Below are 19,805 nucleotides of genomic sequence, written 5' to 3' on the forward strand. Positions count from 1 at the left end.
TATTTTGCATATTTAGGGAAAAATGATAGAGTTATACACATTGGGATCTGAGTTAATTTTTACCTGAGAATTACTCTGTCTTGATTTTGGTATAGCTTAAATGTGCAAGAGACTGAATTTGATTAATATAGTCTCAAAAGAATTCCCCCAATTTGTTTTAAGTTAGTTCAGTACTCCATGATTGTTGAACGTTCCGCTCAAGTCTAAATACTATTTTCCCACCGCAGGACTTGTACGTTCGCATCCAAGCTGCGCAGCGCACCATGCGGCGAACTTTGCACCTTCAGAAGGACTTTAACAACGCACTAGAGGCGCTGAAGAGTTGGCTCAGTGACGTTCTCGCGAAAGTTGAAACAAAACCGGAACTGAAGTATGAGCTCTTTGAGAAGAAGGCACAATTCGCCAGGTAACTTGTTCAAAGTGTTATATTAGGTTTAAATAAATTGTATTTGTAATTCACGCGTAAGAGAGACTGTTTAAAAGATTACTTTGCCCGGTAGATGAAAATAAGTTTTATGTTATACTTAACTTGTATATAGTTGTTATTTGGTGTGATTGTTTCCCGGATCTAAATTTTGACATAACAGTAGTTAAACCCAGTTGTTTAGTTAGAAAGAAAAACAATTCTTTCTATTGCTCTGGGCTCTAAAATTTATAATTTTTCGACAAACCACAGCTTTACTTTTAAAATATTTTTTTGTTTTGTTTAGTTGCACTTAATTTTGACTTAATATAAATACTGCAGAGTTGTATCTAATAGTGTGTAGGTACAGTAGTTCTGTTTATTCTAACTTTTTAATGTTTCTCCCTCTCAGGTACGTTGGTTACCAGGAAGACATCACCAAGCACCAGGACGGAGTGCATGACGTCATCAACAAGTCTGGACGCCTGCCAGCGCAGTCACGTGACTCGCGTGACGTGGAACAAGTGGGCGAGAAGTACCACAGGGTGGCGCACTTGTGCCAGCAGAGGATCGAAGATTTGAGAAGCAAGGTATGACGTCATGTTTGTTTATAGAAAACTATTATCTTAGCAAATAACTTGAATTGTATTGTGGATTAATATATTCCCTTCTGTTGTTTATTTTTTTTAGTTAGTTTTTTATTGTTTATCGATTCTAACTTGTCAAATACTATGATCTTGGAAAATAACTAGTTATTATTGTGGAAAACAATACAGAAGTTCCCTTATATTTTTCCTATTTTTTGTTCTTTTTTATTTATTGTTTATTCATGTAAGCTTGCCAAATACGTAAAGTCCCTAATAAAAATCTATTTAAAGTTAACAAAATATAAAATAACCTTGTAAAGGATGAAAAACACGATTTGTCAATATATAGTGTTTTTATGTTTTATCTATTTGTCAATATATAGTGTTTTTATGTTTGTTTTATCACTGCGACGGATTAAGAAAATTGAAGCGATTGTTGTTTTACATATTGTTAACGCGCTTCTCCGTTTAGGTAAAGTCCCACCAAGAATACCACGACGCAGTCCAATCGGCTGAAAGATGGTTGCTCAACAAATCGTCACAGATCATGATGGCGTCGTCTCAGGTAATTGATGGTTTCAATTAAAAATAATAATAAATTTTTGTGGCTTGCATAAACAGACAAAGTAAATATCCCGAACCTTTTTTGAAACCCTCTCATACATTTCGATATTTGCTGTATTATTATGTTTGCCGTTATCGTTGGTCAGTACAACTCCAGAAAGGCTTGATCAAATATTATAAACATTGTGTATATGTATGTTTCAGTTGCTATTAAGATCCATATTGCAAATGTAAACAAAACCAATAAACAACTACTACTTCACCTATATACATCGCAGGATATCGCTGACTCCACTGACTCTTCCCCCGCATCCATAATGGAAGATCAGCTCCTGGAGTACACAGGAGTTCAGGAGGAGATCACCAACTTCAGGAGCGAGGTCCAGGCCGCATCCACTCTGGGGAAAAGGCTCCTCAATGAGTATGAGGAGGATAAACGGGAACCCCTGGAGAGCCAGATACAAAGTCAACTGGCTGGATTACAGGTGAGGGTTGTTGACTACAAATGGTCTAGGAAAGGGCTAAGGCTCTACCGCTCATGTAAGGACTTGCGGAACAACTATGATTTTTTTTTATTTTACAGCGATTAAGCCCTTAACATTTAAGAAACAATAAACGGGTCTGTGCTTACAATTGTTTCTTTGTTAAAAACCGGACAAAATATCGAGGTTACATTCCTTTAACTTAACAATAAATTTGAAAACTACAGAAATAAGCACGATAGGGTAACCCTGTCTAACTGTGGCTCTTGGGGTAGCCTTGTCTAACTGGGAGGGTAGTCTTGTCTAACTGTGGCGCTTGGGGTAGCCCTGTCTAACTGTGCTGACTTTTTGAACTGGCGGATCTCTTCCTTTTTTAAACAACGAAGTATCCCTTTTTTTTTTTTTTTTTTTTTTTTTTACAAGTTAAAAGAAATCGCCGTGCAGTAACTACTCTCGCATTCATCATGTCAGTACCATACAAAATATGCACAAGCTAACAACGCTACAATGTTCAAGTTATAATTTCAGATTAACGCAAAAATGTTTGTAGATTTAAAGTTAAATTATTTTCTCAGTTTTAAATGCAAGCGTGATGGGTTTACCATGAAGAAAATTGCACTGATTATTGCAGCACGAAGTACAATTAAAAAATAAATGGTTTTGTTCCTTGTTGATAGAAAAAATAAGTTTAAATTCTTCAACCAATTTTCCTCATTTAATAAACAACACATTTTCCCTATTTAGGCCACATATGACGCCGTTCAAAACGCGGCAGCACAGCTACTTCGTCGTCTAACCGAGGTGGTTCACAAACACCAAGACCTCAGCGTCAAACTGGATCAGCTTGCCGTTTGGCTGGATGAGCAGCAGGCAAGCATACGAGTGGCTTGTGCAAGTCCGGCCGCTAATTTGTACGACGCTGGACGAAGAGTCAAGGATATAGCGCTGCTAATTGAAGATGTCAAAGGTTTGTGACCTTTTATGTGCGATTTTTCCTCCTTTAAAAACTAGGTTAACTAGTTGGGTAGTAGTCACCAAAGGTTAGTCAATTAATAGTCATCTACTATTCCAGCATAGAAATAAGCATGTCTGAGTTTGTACACAAATGTACAACTATAGTAAATGCTATGCATTTCAATAACAAAACTCAAATATAAATAGTCTTAGCATTACTGTATTTATAAGTTTTGCTGCGTTTTATATTCTTCAGTATAAATTGTAGTCATGGGTCACTCACCTTATATCACTTTTCTTCTTTATCTGTTAAAATCTTAAATAGACCCTTTCTTAAACATACCTAATACAATTTTAGTCTTGTTGAAGGAACTTTTAATTCACAAATATTCAATAATTACTGATCTATAACTTAAGAGATTTGTTTGTTGACTATTCTAACCACACAATTGATATAACTACCGCTAAACCAATTTACTTGAAATTCTTCAGGCAAAGAGCTCTTCCTTGAAGAGAGCTCGTCACGTGACCCAGACCTGAGCATCCCATTGGAGGAAAAGTTTGGCGCCTTTAAACAGGAGCTCGAAGTTCTGCTGGAGGGCGCTGCGGAGGCTGAGGTGGAATGGAGAAGCACACTGAACATGCAGAACGAATTTAAGGTAAAAAAGCATATTGGTTAAAGGTTGTTGTAGTAAGATTAAGTAAGAATATCAAAAACCCTCACAGAAGTAGGTAACATGTTGAAAATGAATAAAGAGATATTCGAAACCTTTAAAATGATACCTATACTTCTATATTGGCTTTGACATTGTTACTGCGATTCACTCATTAAATTGAGTTCTCTCTGTGATTCTCCCATCTTTTTTGGCCGCGTCTAAGTTTCTTCAAATCTACTCATGCTTTTTAAAACTAAATAAAATATATTTAGGTGTCGTTCGATTTATTGTAACAAAAAGAAAATATAACTTACGCCAGTCACAATAATATTGTGTTGGAACCATCTAAAAATAGTATCACTAGTGAGAACCACTTGTTTCTGGCAATAATATGCCTTGTAAAGTTGGTGACTTTAATCGCAGGGGACTTGAGTTTTAAAACATTCAAAACACTCAAGTACAAGTTAGGATCATTAGTTCGAACGACTTAAGCCAGGTCAAGTCATTTAAAAGCTGTGACTTTAGTGAAGTCACTGACTTAAGTTATTACAACACTGGCGTGGTGTACACTGGTTTATCTGGAATACTTTTTTGTGTTAATTGGTGATTTTAATCGCAGAAAGCGACTTCAATTTTTCTTACTCTTTACATTACCTCAATCAGCTTAATGCGAAATTTTGACAACTTATCCTAAAACATTTATCTGTATAACTCTCCCTAACTCACAGAAAAACTATGTTTTATGAAAGAAAATTTCTATCAGCATATTTGGGCGATTTTTACAAACAGTTAAAATAAAATTGTGTTCAATCTGCCCCACGAGAGGTAATTTGGTGACCCCTGAATTAGGGAAATTTATTGTGTAAAGTCACATAATTTTACATGTAGGTAGAACGAGTTCCCAGGCAACAATGCTGTAAAATATCACCTTAACTCTTCCTCAAAACCAATTCGCTGTATCATTCTCACAGAAATGGCTGCCATAGACTGTGTAAAATATCACCCACTTGTTCTAAAACATTTCTCTTTATAACTTTGCCTAACTTACAGGAAATTTCACATATAGCCTAGATTTAGACGCTCCGAGGCAAAATCGCTGTAAAATATCGCCCTAACTTTCCCTCAAAAGCAATTTGCCGTGTCATTCTCACAGAAATGGTTGCTGGATTGCATAAAATTTCATCCACTTATCTAGAACATTTCTCTTACTACAAACTCCAACTTATCTGCTGCAAAATTACTCTGTACAACTTTTTTATAACTCACAGGAATGGTTGCTGGATACTGAAAGGCTTCTCCATCGACTTGAAGACGCCCCAGCTGAGGCATCAGCACTCGCCGCTAAAGATCACGCGCAAAAGTGCAAGAAGGTGTATGATGACGTCAGCGATAGAAAGGGGATACTTGCCCTCCTCGACGACAAGTACTGCCACCTACTAGGCAAAGGTATTTGCTTGGATGTACCTTGGTTTAATTGGTTGTTGGTTGTGAAAGTAATGTACGAATGGTAAAAAAATATAAAGCTTGATCGTTTATTTGATCCTTTCAATTTTGTACACATTCCTGTTGCAAGTTGTAACTTTAAGGGGAAAAAAGAGATAAGGACACGAAAGCGTTGATGAATGTTCATATTTTTTATTTAGTTTAAACGAACACTGTAAAATTTAGTTTCATTTTCTATTAACGCAAAATCGTTTAATAGTGCAATTGAACTTTAAGTTAATAATGGACGTTTTGTACTAGAAGTTACTTTTTTTGATACCCAAAACCTGTGGGTAATAAATAAATCATAGTAAAATAATTTCATTTATTAATTAAATTGGAAAAATTTAAGATACAGAAATGGTTCACATCGTGTGATTGTTCTAGAAACATAATAGGCACTTTTGACGTCACAACGGTTTTAGGTTTATTGGCAGTTGGAGAATGATTATTTTTAACAAAACACACGTAAAGTTTTGTAAACCCTTACAACAATTTCATTTTAGTAAATGGAATGACCTGACATTTTTGAGTCATTTACCTAGCATACAAATGGATATTTTAGTCCTAGAAAGGATTTATTGCTACACACTTAGTACAATAGAGCGGCCACCCTAAGTGTGTGTATATTAGCAACACGCGAGCTCTATATAATCTCCTATCCTGTGGAGCATACACTATAGGGATTTAACAAGGCCGAAGCCTCTAAGCGTCTATTTTTGGTGAACACAATGTGAATTGGACAATGCTTGTTCTTGTTAAAATTGCGAACGACGCTCTTACGAACAGGCTTCGTTATACGAAAACGGTTATAAAACGAAAACGTTTAGTCGATAATTTTATTTCGGAAAAGCGCTGTCTGTTACTCAATTTTATAACGAAGGGATAGTGTGTTCGATGTTAAATTAGTGTTCTATCTTTCGTTTTAGCTTTGTTTGCCAGAATCAGCTTTCAATGGTAATCATTAATATGTTTTAACTATATCCAGTGGTTCGCCCATATTATTACATCTTATGGTATTTAGACTGAAAAAAATAATACTCGGTGGAAAAAAATAACAATACTATTTTAAGAGTATGATTACTTAACTCCTTTGGCCACAAATTGTATTCATCATGGTTTTTGTAGTATGGTGTGTATTTTACTTTTGATCTCGTAAGGAATGTTTAACTTTTTACTAAAGTTTAGAAAAGAATATTCCTAAAAATTTTTTTTGCCGTAATTGTGTTTCAAAATAATTTTAAACATTACTTCCTATGCTCTTCATAGCAGATAAAAAATTGTATTATTGCTTTATAAAAATGAGCGTCGAGAGATATATTGCGACGGTGTGCTTGGTAAGGCTGAATTTGAACGCAGGGGAAAATGACGACTCGGAATTTCACGACCTCATTTCACAATGGGAGCGACTGTACGCCATGGCAGGCAACCTCAACCAATCACAGCAGAGGAATTTGAACGCGACCCAGGATTTCAACTAGTGAGTTGCCGATCGAAAAATATACGTTGAACGTTTTTTTACATTTTTGCTGAGTAGTAAACGGTTTTGAACTGAAGTTACTGCAATAGGCATCATTATTTTTAAACCTAATATAGTTTAAAGCAAATAAGAAATATATTTGGTTTGAATTTTATTACGTTCGTAAAAATGGTTCTTAAAGCATAAAAAACATTGTCTTAAATCGTCAACACTGCTTTTTAAATTGTAAAAAACTAAAACAAGCCTAAAAGTGAAACAAACTGTCGAGATTTTTTAATCACTTTTAATAGATTTTAGTGGAGCTTAAATGCTTGATACCTGGGTATTTTTGTTGCCCTTATGCTTTCATAAACTAATTATACGTATTTTTACAGTTACTTGTCGGAAGTTGAGGCACTGACGCAGCGTTATCAGTCAGAGGCTGAGAAGTTAATGAGAAATGTGAGCGACAGTACAACGGATCGACTGCAGAAAGCAAAGGTAATTTAAAAAATATTAAACATGGAGTGCAGTGTAAACAAATGGCTATTACACTGATGTTTTTGTTAACTAAACTTAAAGGCCTTTAGAAATACCCCTAAATTATGTTTGACGATATGCTGTATATTACGTGGTTGGAAAATCGTTTGTTCACAAGTAACATATTTAGGACAACAAAGTTTTCAAGCTCGTACTTTGAGATGTATATTCAGAAGCTATTGATTACGATGATTCGTTTCAGTGTGAAGGTCCTTATCGTATCATTAACAAGCACATTATCACATTTTTCAGGAAATATTTACTTTATCCACAATTTAAATGTAGAAGAATATGGCAACAAAACGCTAATATATTTAAGAAATTAGTTAAATCTTCAACGACTTTACTTATCATGTGTGAGATGTACAAATTGTACAGCCTTTGTCTTTCACTTAAAACGTCGCAATTCATTAAACGTATGCCGCAGCCCATTGATATAACCTGTTGTCGGCTGATATTAAAAGGGTCAATAAACGAGAGCCCTTGTACAATGTTATACCGGTGCCATGATAAGAGCCACTTAACTTTGTGGATGAGTTTTTACACAATACACACTATATTATTGGTAGGCACACAAAACATAGTGCTACTGCAGATAAGCGTGTTTGCCGGAGTTGTGGGTTAACAAACGCTAAGTACACTATGTTATTGAGTTATTCTTCGCTATAGTAGCCTAAAGGTTTTTAAAATTAGAAATGCTATGCTGCGTATGTTAAAGATGGTTAGTTAACTAAAGAATACTATGTTATAACGTTAAGATCTCAAAAGCACAGACTGATTGGACAGAATAGAAAAGTATAAAGTTGCATCTTCTTATTAATGACTTAGGTGCGTTTTCGTGCACTAATAATTATCTTAAAAACAAAGACAGCACAAGGTGAAATCTTCGCCATTCCTAGCCTTTAACTTTACACTGGCGTTAGTAATCCAATTAGCTGCTTTGACTTGATCAAGGTTACTCCGGTTGTGCAAATGGTAACTTTAGAGGTCGCTAAACCAATCGCGAATTATCACAAGTGGTTATTTATGGTTGCATTGTATTGGAAAAGGGGCTGCAGTTTGTCCTTGTTTAGTTGTTGTATATGCTGGTCTTGGTCGTGTAAATATAGCAGATTATTATATTTAAAAAGCCTTTTTACGTTGTATCATTTCAGCACTTTTAACGTTCGAAACAAAACATTTTTATTAAAGCTTTAAATTTGTGAACTTAAACCAATGTTTGTAAAGGGGAATACGTTACATATTTGACTAACTTTAAAGTCACTTTTAAAGGTTTTATAGCACTTTTATCACTGATCATTAGCAGGTACTCATGTTACAACCTGCAGAGTAAAATACGGGTGTATGACTCGTGGGCAAATAGGCGAGTAAGTGTTGTTATGTTTGTAGCCGCAATGTGGACAAATGTCAAGTTCTAAACGAGATTTATTTACTGCGATTAAGAATTGCATCCGACCGACCCTAGAGTAACTTTTACCACTGAATTTTAAACACATCACTTACTTTTTTCCTGTAATTTTAGAGTATTTTCTCCAATGGCAGAGAAACACTGACCTAATACAGATTTAATCTAAGCTAGAAGATTACTCAAAAAACAGTTATTAGCCCGCAAGGCAAATATTTGAATCAATGTTGTTATGCTGGGAGCCGCAATGTGGACTTGTCTGTTGGAAATGCAGGATTTGGTTGAAGAGATGCAGCGGAACAGAAGGAGCCTGGATGCTCTCACGGAGCGACTTGACAACCTCACTCCTCGGATGAGCACCCACGATGCTGAGATGGTGGAGGACAAAGTCAGGTGAGGATTAGGAAGAAGATAAACTGCATCTTCAAGGGGATTAATTTTAAGATAACTGTATCTTAGCTGTATAATGGTATTTTGGTTTAGTATTAAATGCGTATTATTTGAATATACTTCAGCTTCTATGAAAATTAACATAATGACGACGTTGCGAATAATTACAATGACGTTACGTAATTTTCTATAATGGTACACATTTTTAATGACGTCAGCAAAATAACCCGTTATAATGATGTCATACGTACTTACGTTATTATGACGTCACACGTACTTAAACCAAACCCTCACATTCGTGTTAGCTCGTCTGTTTATCCATATACTTTATGTAAACCACGCCTCGCAACAATCATCCACCTTTTTTCAATGTGACGTCACATAACCAACACTATATGACGTCACAGGCCCCTGAACCAGCATTCGAAGATAATTTTATCCCCTAGCTATATATTGGCATTTTGTTTTGTAAATAAATAAATGCGTATTAATTCAATAAGCTTAAGCTTCGATTAAAGTTAACATAATGACGACGTTTCAAAAACTTACAATGACGTTAAGTTTTTAATGACGACAAATAATTCGGTTATGACGTCACAAGTTCTTAAACGAATCCCTCACATTTGTATTAGCTCGCAGTTTTCGTATATTTTATTTAAACCACGCCGCGTAACAATCGACCACTCGTCTTCCAATGTGACGTCACACAACCGACGCTCTATGACGTCACAGGCACCTGAACCAGCGCTGGATCGAGGCGGAGCAGAAACTGCAATCGCGCGCTCAGCTTCTCGAGTCTACAGCTTGTGAGTTGCGTGAGTATAGGAGACAACTGGATGCGACCACGTGTTGGTTGAAAGCACTGCTCGACAAGGTCAACGACCCCGTGCCAATGACCTTGAGCGTGGAGGACTTGAACGCTGCGAGACAAAAGCACAGCGTGAGTATAGGAAAAGATTGTGAGATTGATTTTAAGCGTTAAATTTCTGCAGTTATATAAGTGGGATAAGGGCCGTTTTGCCTATGACGCAACACAAACAGAATTTCATTTTTTATCTAAATTAATAAAAATAAAATTGAATTAAATTATGGTAAAATATTTATCATTGAAAATGGAACAAATGTGATCTGAATATATGAAAACCCTTATAAAACCCTGATACGTAAACCAAAGGTATAAACTATAGTCTGGAGTTCTTAAGTGTCAATAGTATAGTATTTTAACTGTCAACAGAACTTTATCAAAAAAACAACAATTATTTCAATAAAAATTAATAAAAGTCAATAAAAACCCATTGAAACATTTGTTTAATCTTCCTACCCAGATGTTGTGTAAGGAGCTGAACCAAAAGAAAGAGGAATTCAGTGAATTGAGCAGCTGCCACCAGACTCTACCTCTCAGTCTGAGCGCAACAGAGCGCGAGAAGCTCCATAGTGACGTCACAGACATCCAGGCGTTGTTCCGTCGCGCGCAATCGACCGCGAACGATAAGACGAACGCGCTGAACCATGCAATCGGCAGGAGGAAGGACCTGTGGGCTACGTCACAACAGGTAGACTGTTACGCAACAAAGGGAATTGTTACGGCTAATTTTGTTGTTTCCTTTTGAATTTGAAATTTCACGTGGCAAAATATGTAAAATCATCTTAGATTAATGCCTTTTTTGTCTAATTCAAAAGCTGTAAATGCATTTTGCCCCTACATACAAAACAAATTAAAATTTATGTAATTTTTGGGCTTAACCTCATCAAAGTTGGTCGTTTATGGGATGTTTATAAAATAACTAGCTATAAAGAGTTTCAAATTCAATCTAAAAGTTACTGCTCTCTTTTTGAGGCCATTTTTTTCTTTCTTTACAGCGAGGCGAGTTTTATTATATTGTTGTGTTTTTATTGCAGGCTCTTGCATGGCTTGAGCATATCAAAGAAACGCTGGAAAAGTACAAGACGTTCCCGCTTCATCCTGATGCAGTGGCTAAACTTATACAAGAACACAGGGTACGATTGAGGGATTGCCAGTATTGCAGTTTTCATAATATATACTTTTAATATGATTGAGACATCGTGTGATATAACTTTTAACAATATTAGTTTGCCATAAATGCGTTTTCGGTCCAAACTACGTTAGGTTTAAAAAAGGCATACGTCATTGTAGGAGTTCCCTTCTGAGCCTGCATAGCTCAGTTGGTAGAGCGACGGTCCCGGCTTGACCGGAGGTCGTGAGTTCGAACCTCACTGCAGGCTAGTTGTTTTTCTAGTCTGCCCTGCTTGCATCATAGATCAATAGACTCGGTGAGTCTGCGATGGCTTTCGGTGTACTTATTGTAGGAGATGTTGTTTTTCAAATGGATTTCCAAAGGACTTTACAAAGAGAACATTTAATTTAGATTTTTGTTGTTTTTTTAGTTTAGGTTTGTCCCATTAACATTTTGTATTTGAGGTTTGTCCCCAAAACATCTGATTTATGTAAACCCTATTTATGAAATTAAGTTTAAAGGTGGTTTAAACAAAACTTTTATTCCAGGTCTACTCTTTAAACTATGTTATTTCAAGATTTTTTTTGCTTAGTTGTTTAGGCGTTCTACATTTAAGCAGTAAGACACAAGTTTAGACTTAAAACCGAAAATAGAATTCTAAAATTGCGTTTCAAAATGTTCAGGTTGTCCCTTGAAAAGCGCTTTTGTAATGTCGAAGCTCTTTTAAAACATAACCAGTTTTCCAAACTTTTGTTGTTCTTTGTTTTAGGTTTGTCCCATAAAGTTATGATTTTTATTAAATACTATTTCCAAATGTATTTTTCAGGCGCTTTACAAGGAGATCGTCCGACACAAAGTCACAGTCGACGAGGTGATTGCAACCGGCATCCAGATCATCTACGAGGGCAAACCGGACAGCGTAAGCGTGCGAGGCAAGTTATCAGGTATAACCCCACACTTTATTATGCCGTCATCACTGCTGACGTAGACGTGACGTGACGTAGCCGTGACGTGGTGGAAGCGTAGAAGTCGCTGCGACTTTTCTTCGTTTTTGTTGTGACCGTGGTGAAGGGTGTGGTAAATCTTTGTTTAGTTGTAGATTTTTTTAAATGTCCCCAGTAAGACCAAACTAAGTCCAAAATGTGGCAACGGAAAGTCATTTTGTTTTGATGTTAAAAAAATAAAATAACTGAATTTGAATTAAAACACTTATGGTGCTCATAGGTGTAAAGTATATTTATCTTAATATCTAAATAAAGTTCTTGACTCTTAATTCTACTTAGTTTGGTCTTTATTACTGAGTAAAAGAAACGAAAAATCAGTTTGTTTTAATGTTGAGATTACATTATTTCGAAATAAGATATGACGATGCTCTCACAGATGTATGTTTCTTCTTTAAATCTAAATAAACTGATTTTCGGCTTTTACGTTTTCTACTTAGTTTGATCTTGTTCACTTGATGTACAACCTAAATCTTTGTTTCAAGCAGGTTTTTTCAATCATTCCATTCAAACAAAACTGTAGAATTTACCTTCCATTTGTTACAGCTTTATATTTCACTTAATGTCGTTTTGTTTCACAATGTTGCTTTGGTTTAGTGTTGCTTGTACTTTTTGTTGCGTTTTTGTGTTGTCAAGTTTCTTGTAGCTCTGTTTTGGTGTTTATACTGTATCACACATAGTTGCCTGAATATCAACTGAAAAGTTTGATACAAAAAGTAGAATATATCATTTTTCCGAGACAGAAACTTTCAATTTTTTTTTACTTTTGCGATAGTAATCGTAAAGGTTAAAAAGTTGGAATTAAGTTGCGCAGTTTTATTAAATTTTGTCATACCGTCTTTGATAAAATAGATAACTTTTAATTTTTATTTAAATCAAAAAACAAATAATATAAGGGCTTTTGGCCAGTAAACAACGCCCTTATATTCTAAACATCCAGTAAAATAAAGTTTATATATTCCAACATTTTTTACTGAACCCTTTCTACCAAAAAAAGTATCCCAATTAACGTCTACATTACTGATCGCATCGGACAGGCCTCGAAGATAGCTATGTCGAAGTGGATGAACTGTGGCGAATTAAACTGGATGAGCTTCAGCGTTTACTGGCAGACCGTGAGTTGTTTCATGCCGATGTAGATCACTGCTTACGTTGGCTGAAGGAGGCTGATATCGTGACCTTCCCAGAGGTCAACCTCGCCGCATCGCTGCCTGACCTTGAAACTCACCTTGGCCGATACGAGGTCGGTGAATGTAAAAAGTTTGCATGTCGTTGTTTGATCCGTTTTACATCGAAATTTACGATATTTCTATCGTCATAAATTGCTTCGTTTTTTTGTGAAAGGTTTTCATAACTTTACGTGGATATAAACATATAACCTTGGGCTATACCGAATCAGTACAAAGTGTGACAGTTTGTGCCATTTGTTTTTACGGATTTTACAGAATGACTTGGTTTTGTGTTAAAATATATTGCCCAGTTTATTGTGATGTCTATCATATCTTAAACTAAAATAAAGAATTCGGAAAATTGCTACGAATCCATACATCCTTTAAAATTAACAAAATATGTTCTTTTTTCTGTAAATTCAATAAATTTTTCTAGCACAGCTGGTTGCAATTTACCAAGAAATATAATATAATTAAAGCACAGCACATATGAGACCAAATTCTACCTTCTCTCACCTTAAGAAAAGTCGAGTGCTACATTAGAGGAGCACAAATGTCATCGCTCTTTATAAGGTAGTACACGATATATTGCTTTTCAGGCGATATTAAGCGAGTCCGTGAAATATCGCGACCTCGTATGTAAAGTTTGCGAGAAAGCGCAGGAAATTCTGCCGCAACTTTCCGACGTCGACCAGAGTCTGCTCACCGATAAAATGAAGAACATAAAGGATCAGTTCGAGCAGTAAGTCAAACTCAACTTAGAAAAACCCTGGATATGTTGTGATTTCATTCCAAATTCTAAACCTAAGTTGCATAAACTTAAAAATATATATAATTTGTTAAAGTCAATTCTGCCAAGTAACTGAACACCCTCATACAATCCTAGGACGTTACCGATTTTCTGTTTACTACAACATTAATTGATACCCCATTTCTTAAGCGGGACTTTACATTTAAAATGTATAAGACTATTCAAAATTTACATTTCTTAAAATTATCATCGGTTTTTTTGGCAATAGTTTTCGTAAATTTCCCTACTAGATCAAGTAACTAAATTGGCAATGCTTGCATGAAATACTATTATTTAAGTTATTTGTGTAACGTCCTTAATAGCCTTATTTCGTGTAGCCAGTGGTTTAATTGCACTTAAAGTGACTTTTAACAAAATGAAATGCTGCTTTCCATGTTTGACAAAACCAACTAAAAATGCTGCTTTTCCATGATCAAATTATTTTGGTTTTTCTGTTTCGCTTCTGAATATATTGCTCACATAGGGATAATTTGTGGTTCAATAAACCAAATAATGAAGGCACAATGGCAAAAATAGTCCAACATAAAATGCAACGTATATAAACTGTTGCTTCCAAGCATGGTAATATAAATCAAAAACAGCTCTTCTGGTAATTTTAATTTTTTACCAACGTTTCGGCAACCTATGCAAGTCGCCTTCGTCAGGGTGAATAACACCAAACGCTCGTACAATAAATAGAAAACACACAAAGGAAAAAAGCAGAAATCGGTGTCATTCACCCTGACGAAGGCTACTTGCATAGGTTGCCGAAACGTTGGTTAAGAATAGCAATTACCAGAGGAGCTGTTTGGATTTAAATAAAATTCAACGTGTTACATTTTTCAACCAAAATACCACTGTCTCCTACGTTCAACAATTTTTGCTTCTAGCATTAAGTAATGACTTGCAATTGCCTTTTAGTGTTTGCAAGTTCGCCGAGGACAAGTCTGATCAGATGCGAGAGATGATGTCATCGCGGAGGGAGTATATCCACTCGTTGGAACAGCTCGAGGATTACTTGGGTGTTGGTCAAACTATGCTCAGGGAACTAGATGATATGAGCACTGGACATACCGCTGGTCAAGCAAGGACATTACTGCTCAAAGCTGAGGTAATGGTTCTGGATGTTTTTACGAATTTATCTCTTATGATAAATTCAAAGTTTGGCGATAAACAAATGCCAGCATATTTGTTACGTAATATTCGAACGTTACTACACATATAATATTCACTTGATAATCGGTTTTAAATTAAGTCTGTTACAATTTAATATATATTTTGAAAGTTGACAGCATGGCAGTTACATAATCTTCGCATGCAACTACAAATATGATATCAAATGTTTGGTATCTGCCTGAGCTAAAATTTATTTTTTACTTCAGTCCAGTACACTATAATAAACATTTTTATCAACAAAAAAGCTAATGTAAGAAGTTACTTTGATTAAGCTTTAACGGATTTATTTATACCGTGTCAAAACCAAAATAACCCGAAACATACAAATATTAAAAAAATATTGTTTACCTATAGATTAACAACGTATTAACTTCAAAGTTTCGTACGTTCTTTATTTATATGCAAACATAAGCCAAACTCTCTCAATGTCCGAAGCGCGAACAAAGTCGCCAAACATATTAAATATAAAGCCACTTGTTTACGATAAAAAACTGAAGGTTAATTATTTTATCCAACGTTTAACACTTATTTTCGTTCGCAGAAAATCCAGCATTCGATCTCGGATCGCAGACCTAGTCTTGAGAAGATTGAAAAGATGAGAGATTGCCTCAGGGGATCCGGGCAACCATGGCAACCAGAGGAACTCCTTAAAGGTGGGACGTTATATTATGGTCGTTATGATAAATAAACTATCGTCAGCAGAAAATATGCGTAATTTAAGAATAATTGCCAGTGTTACAGAAATATTTTTCAGACGTAACAGAACCATTGGTGAATACTATAAAAAAAAATTTCGCTAAACAAAAAATATTGTATTGGTCGTTTTTATTATTTGCTAGTCCTTTTTTATCATTATTTTCAAAATTTATGAATATTTTACAGTTTTTGTTATTTTTAATTTGATTTTCATATTGCATTATATAATTTATAGATAAACTAATATAATTGCCGCAATGAACCTCTTATTTCGAGGTCTTATTCCCATTCTACGTTTGCATTTAACGTTTGCCATTTATGTAGCAACCGCAATCTACCACCGGATGTCGCAGCAGAGCTCGCAGCGTATTGAGCGCTTCCGCGAGATGGCGCTGTGCCGCGAGCGCTTTGAGCATCGAATAGATGAGCTTGGGGAACAGATCGAAGACTGCGACCGTGAACTTAACACTGGAAGTCCAAGCAGAGTGGAACACAAGCTAACAATATCACAGGTTGCTTGTATTCAACACTCACAGTGTTTTTTTTTCATTGTGTGCAACCATTTACAATTTATTACAGCTACCTAACAGTTCGTCTTTGTTTGGTTTTTCATGTCATTTTCAACGATTAGGTGTCCTATTGGATGTATTCAACACCCACATTGCGCTAAGTCGGGCTATTGTTTAACTGTGTGCTACAATTTACAATTTATTGCCGCTGCCAAATGCAATACACGTAAATTATTTGTTTTATTGTTTACTGGCAAATGATGATAGTTGTTCGGGTCTGGGAGTTTGCTTTATAATAAACTTCTGTTTAATATATTATAAATCGGCTTACGTGTAATATATTATAAAGCGATTTATGTGTAATATATTATAAATCGGCTTAGGTGTAATATATAATAAAGCGATTGTATCAAATTTTATCCTACGCACTTATTTATAATTAAATATCGTTCTATATCATATACTTCGATTAACGGCTATATCAAGTATTTCATAACCTTCTAGAAATCAGACCCATATTTGCGACCAAATTTATTATTTAATTCATGCTCCTTATTCGCACGCCTAAACGTTTGTTTCATACAGTGCTTAAACATTTAGCCGTTAAAACATTGGTCGCGTATTCCTAATAGAGTGACATCACTATGTTATAATTCCTATCTGTATTATCGTATGGAATTTATTTAGGGTATGGTTATCTGGTCAAGTAGTATACTAATAAATAATTTTAGCACCTTTTATTATAATCGGCCACTTTAAGTACACTGTTCAGCATCGGAAAGGCTAATCAAAACCGGTGACCTTTCAAATATTTTGTCCATTAAGATTTTTTTAATCCAGCAGGGTCTTGAAGCTAAAAACAACTACACTTTGGAGTGGGGTTCGAACTTACAACCTCGGTCATATCGGTTGGGTATCAAAAATCCAATTACGCATATCTAGTTCGGCAAATAGCCTAAGCCTTATTATTAAATGTAACTATATCTGTGCTTTTTCTTACAGCAAATGGCCGCGATGCTCACGAGTTGTCAGATCGAACTTCGTTCGGTTTCCGGACTCGCTGAGCAGCTCTGCTCCGATATGGAGGAACAAGACAAAGCTCTCATCCGAGATAAAGTTGATGCGCTCCGTACTGCCCTCCACCGGATCCAGGGCAACCTGGGAGAAAGGCAACGCGACCTCGAGAAACGGTATGTGACGTAACAGAGGGTGAGTGTCGTAATACGTGGTTAGTGACGTAATGCTTGGTAAGTTGAAAAAGCTGCGAATAACGTAAAACGTGGTAATGTATTAAAAACAAACTGACGTAAAAAGCGGCAATTATCGTAGAAAAGTGGTTAATGACGTAGGAAATTTTTTTATGACGTAATCGATAATTTTAGTAAAATAAGCGAAAAGGGGTTATTGAGGTGGAAAGTTTAAGATTGTATTACTTAGGATAAACAAATCCGCAATAAATAAACATTTTCTTGTTTAAAATCCAAGCGTTTGTGTTAACCAGGAGTTATGGGGTAAACCATAAAAGTCAATCTTGTTTTTCGTTGGTTTACCCCATTAACATTACGTAGCGTTTGAGGACTGGGGAAATACCTTATTTTATCCAAACAACAAATTGTTTTGGCAATTTAAAACGGCCATGCTGCTGTAATTAGTGTTAATCACAACTTGTTATTGACTGTTAGTCGCATAAAACCATCCGTGAAGTATACAACTTTCGTCACAGCATCGTGTCACGGCGCGACTTTCAAGGTGACCTTGAGAAGGGGGTGGCGTGGCTGGAGGAGACCCAGAGCGCCCTCGAGTGTGAGAGCCCCCTGAAACTTGACCCCCAAAGTGTGCAGGAAGAAATCAAGAAGCTGCAGGTGACATTACATTGGGTTGTAAAAAAAATGATTTAAACTTTATTTTCTTTCAAAAGACAAAACTTGTAGTGAGTCTGCATTTGACATTATTTGGATTGTAAAAATGTATTTTTTTATCAATGGTACCTCTAAGAACCGCACTATAACCTATAGTTTGGCTAAACAAAATACCTTTTTACCGTCTTGAAAAAAGGAAAGACCTCGTTTAAATTGCAAGATAACACAAATTTCCATTTAATGTCGATCTTTGATAATGTCAATAATTACAACACAAACTATTAAGTATTTGCATAGAAATTAAAAAAACAAATACGTAATAAACAAAATATGGTACCGAGAAAACGAAAACAGTATAACTTTCTTGTAACTTGGTACCAGTCAAATGTTGTTTACTCGATCAATATCTCACAAAAAACTTATCGATTTTAGAAACATTTCGGGTAAAAAAAACACACAACAAAACGCTGTTTTCCTAATTAATCTTGCTGCGGATCACCAAAGAAGAGGCTTATCGCTTTTACAAGAATTTCTAAAAAAATTTCCATTTTGCCGATTAATCTTCCTGCAGATCACCAAGGAAGAGGTGGAGTCCCGACTTCGCGTTCTGGGTGCCCTTGGCGACAAGGAGGTAGAGCGCCACCTTGAGGAGGACGACCAGCTTCCGGGTGTAGTTTCCCACCAACTCGACACGCTAAACAGACTCCAAGGCTCCCTCACGCGGGTGATTGACGTCAAACAGGTTCGTGCTTTGCTGCTTATATATATTGGGGTTGTTCGAAAAGCACTTTTTTGTCAAATTTTAGCGGGAACCCCCCTAGAGTTTATTCGTCTAAAACACAACAAGCCCCACCAGGTTGCATCGAAAATCCCCACAAACCAATTCTGAGCACGTTTGGTTCAGTTTAACTGTGCTACGTCAATTTTTAGTTTGATACGTGATACGTTGACAAAGTGTAAGGACATTTCCAATAAAATACGATTAGTAGGTTTATCAAATAACATGTCTGTTTTTCAATACACCAATTTACAATATGTTGAAATATGTTATATAAATCCAAAAAAGCTAAACGAATCCCAAATCCTCTTTAGGTCGTATCGCAGCAACATTTTTTATGTTTTACTAAATTGTCTCGTAACTGTATGAAAACTCTTTAAAAAATCGCAAACAGCAACGTATCGTTAACTCACAAACCCCCCTGTGAACGTCAAGAGCGTTTGTTGGAGGCGCTACAATTGAACATAGAACCAGTTTCTAGCCTTCCATATCCACTTACAACATCCTACTCTTATGTACGCCTGTTTTCGCCCTGTTGCCTCCTATTGTGACTTAACAAGCACGCCATTGTTGCGCAGGAGCGTTTGTTGGAGGCGCTCGAGTCCCGTCAGCGTTACGCGGATTGCATGAGTCGAGTAACGAGTAAGCTGGGTAGTGCGAGTGCAGAGTTGCAACTACTTGAAGCCGACAGCAACCCTGAGCACGCGAGAGATCTACTTGAGCAACATCAGGTATGCACTATAAAGATATTTGTTTTATTAAATGGGATCTAGTTGTTGGTGTTGGTTTGGGTATAATTTACCCTGCTTTTCGTTATTAAAATACTAAACTGAGTAATTGATAATAAATTGCAAAGCCAAAAAAGTCGAGTTGATCGACATCATCTTGATTAAGTCGTTTCGATACAACTTGTATCATCTTCAGTTAAT

General features: G+C 36.0%; 1 protein-coding gene and 1 non-coding gene across 2 annotated transcripts in view; both read left to right on the top strand.

Annotated features, from left to right (window-relative positions):
- Positions 1–19,805, top strand: part of LOC146141129 (nesprin-1-like) — a 340,733-nt gene that overhangs the window by 247,693 nt on the left and 73,235 nt on the right. Inside the window, exons 77-99 of the mRNA XM_083392820.1 lie at positions 228–406; positions 816–993; positions 1,463–1,555; positions 1,833–2,039; positions 2,781–3,003; positions 3,483–3,649; positions 4,915–5,092; positions 6,488–6,608; positions 6,983–7,088; positions 8,807–8,925; positions 9,655–9,862; positions 10,248–10,475; positions 10,822–10,920; positions 11,725–11,842; positions 12,937–13,142; positions 13,668–13,810; positions 14,780–14,969; positions 15,576–15,687; positions 16,055–16,242; positions 17,242–17,429; positions 17,963–18,101; positions 18,670–18,840; positions 19,455–19,607. Of these exons, the coding sequence (XP_083248946.1) occupies positions 228–406; positions 816–993; positions 1,463–1,555; positions 1,833–2,039; positions 2,781–3,003; positions 3,483–3,649; positions 4,915–5,092; positions 6,488–6,608; positions 6,983–7,088; positions 8,807–8,925; positions 9,655–9,862; positions 10,248–10,475; positions 10,822–10,920; positions 11,725–11,842; positions 12,937–13,142; positions 13,668–13,810; positions 14,780–14,969; positions 15,576–15,687; positions 16,055–16,242; positions 17,242–17,429; positions 17,963–18,101; positions 18,670–18,840; positions 19,455–19,607 (3,714 nt within the window). The remainder of the gene's footprint in view (positions 1–227; positions 407–815; positions 994–1,462; positions 1,556–1,832; positions 2,040–2,780; positions 3,004–3,482; positions 3,650–4,914; positions 5,093–6,487; positions 6,609–6,982; positions 7,089–8,806; positions 8,926–9,654; positions 9,863–10,247; positions 10,476–10,821; positions 10,921–11,724; positions 11,843–12,936; positions 13,143–13,667; positions 13,811–14,779; positions 14,970–15,575; positions 15,688–16,054; positions 16,243–17,241; positions 17,430–17,962; positions 18,102–18,669; positions 18,841–19,454; positions 19,608–19,805) is intronic.
- Trnaa-ggc (transfer RNA alanine (anticodon GGC)) lies at positions 11,092–11,166 on the top strand. Its single transcript has one exon. It is a non-coding gene; the product is annotated as a tRNA-Ala (tRNA).

Source organism: Ascidiella aspersa, chromosome 6 (assembly GCF_963924565.1).
Source record: "Ascidiella aspersa chromosome 6, kaAscAspe10.2, whole genome shotgun sequence".
Classification (NCBI taxonomy): Eukaryota; Metazoa; Chordata; class Ascidiacea; order Phlebobranchia; family Ascidiidae; genus Ascidiella; species Ascidiella aspersa.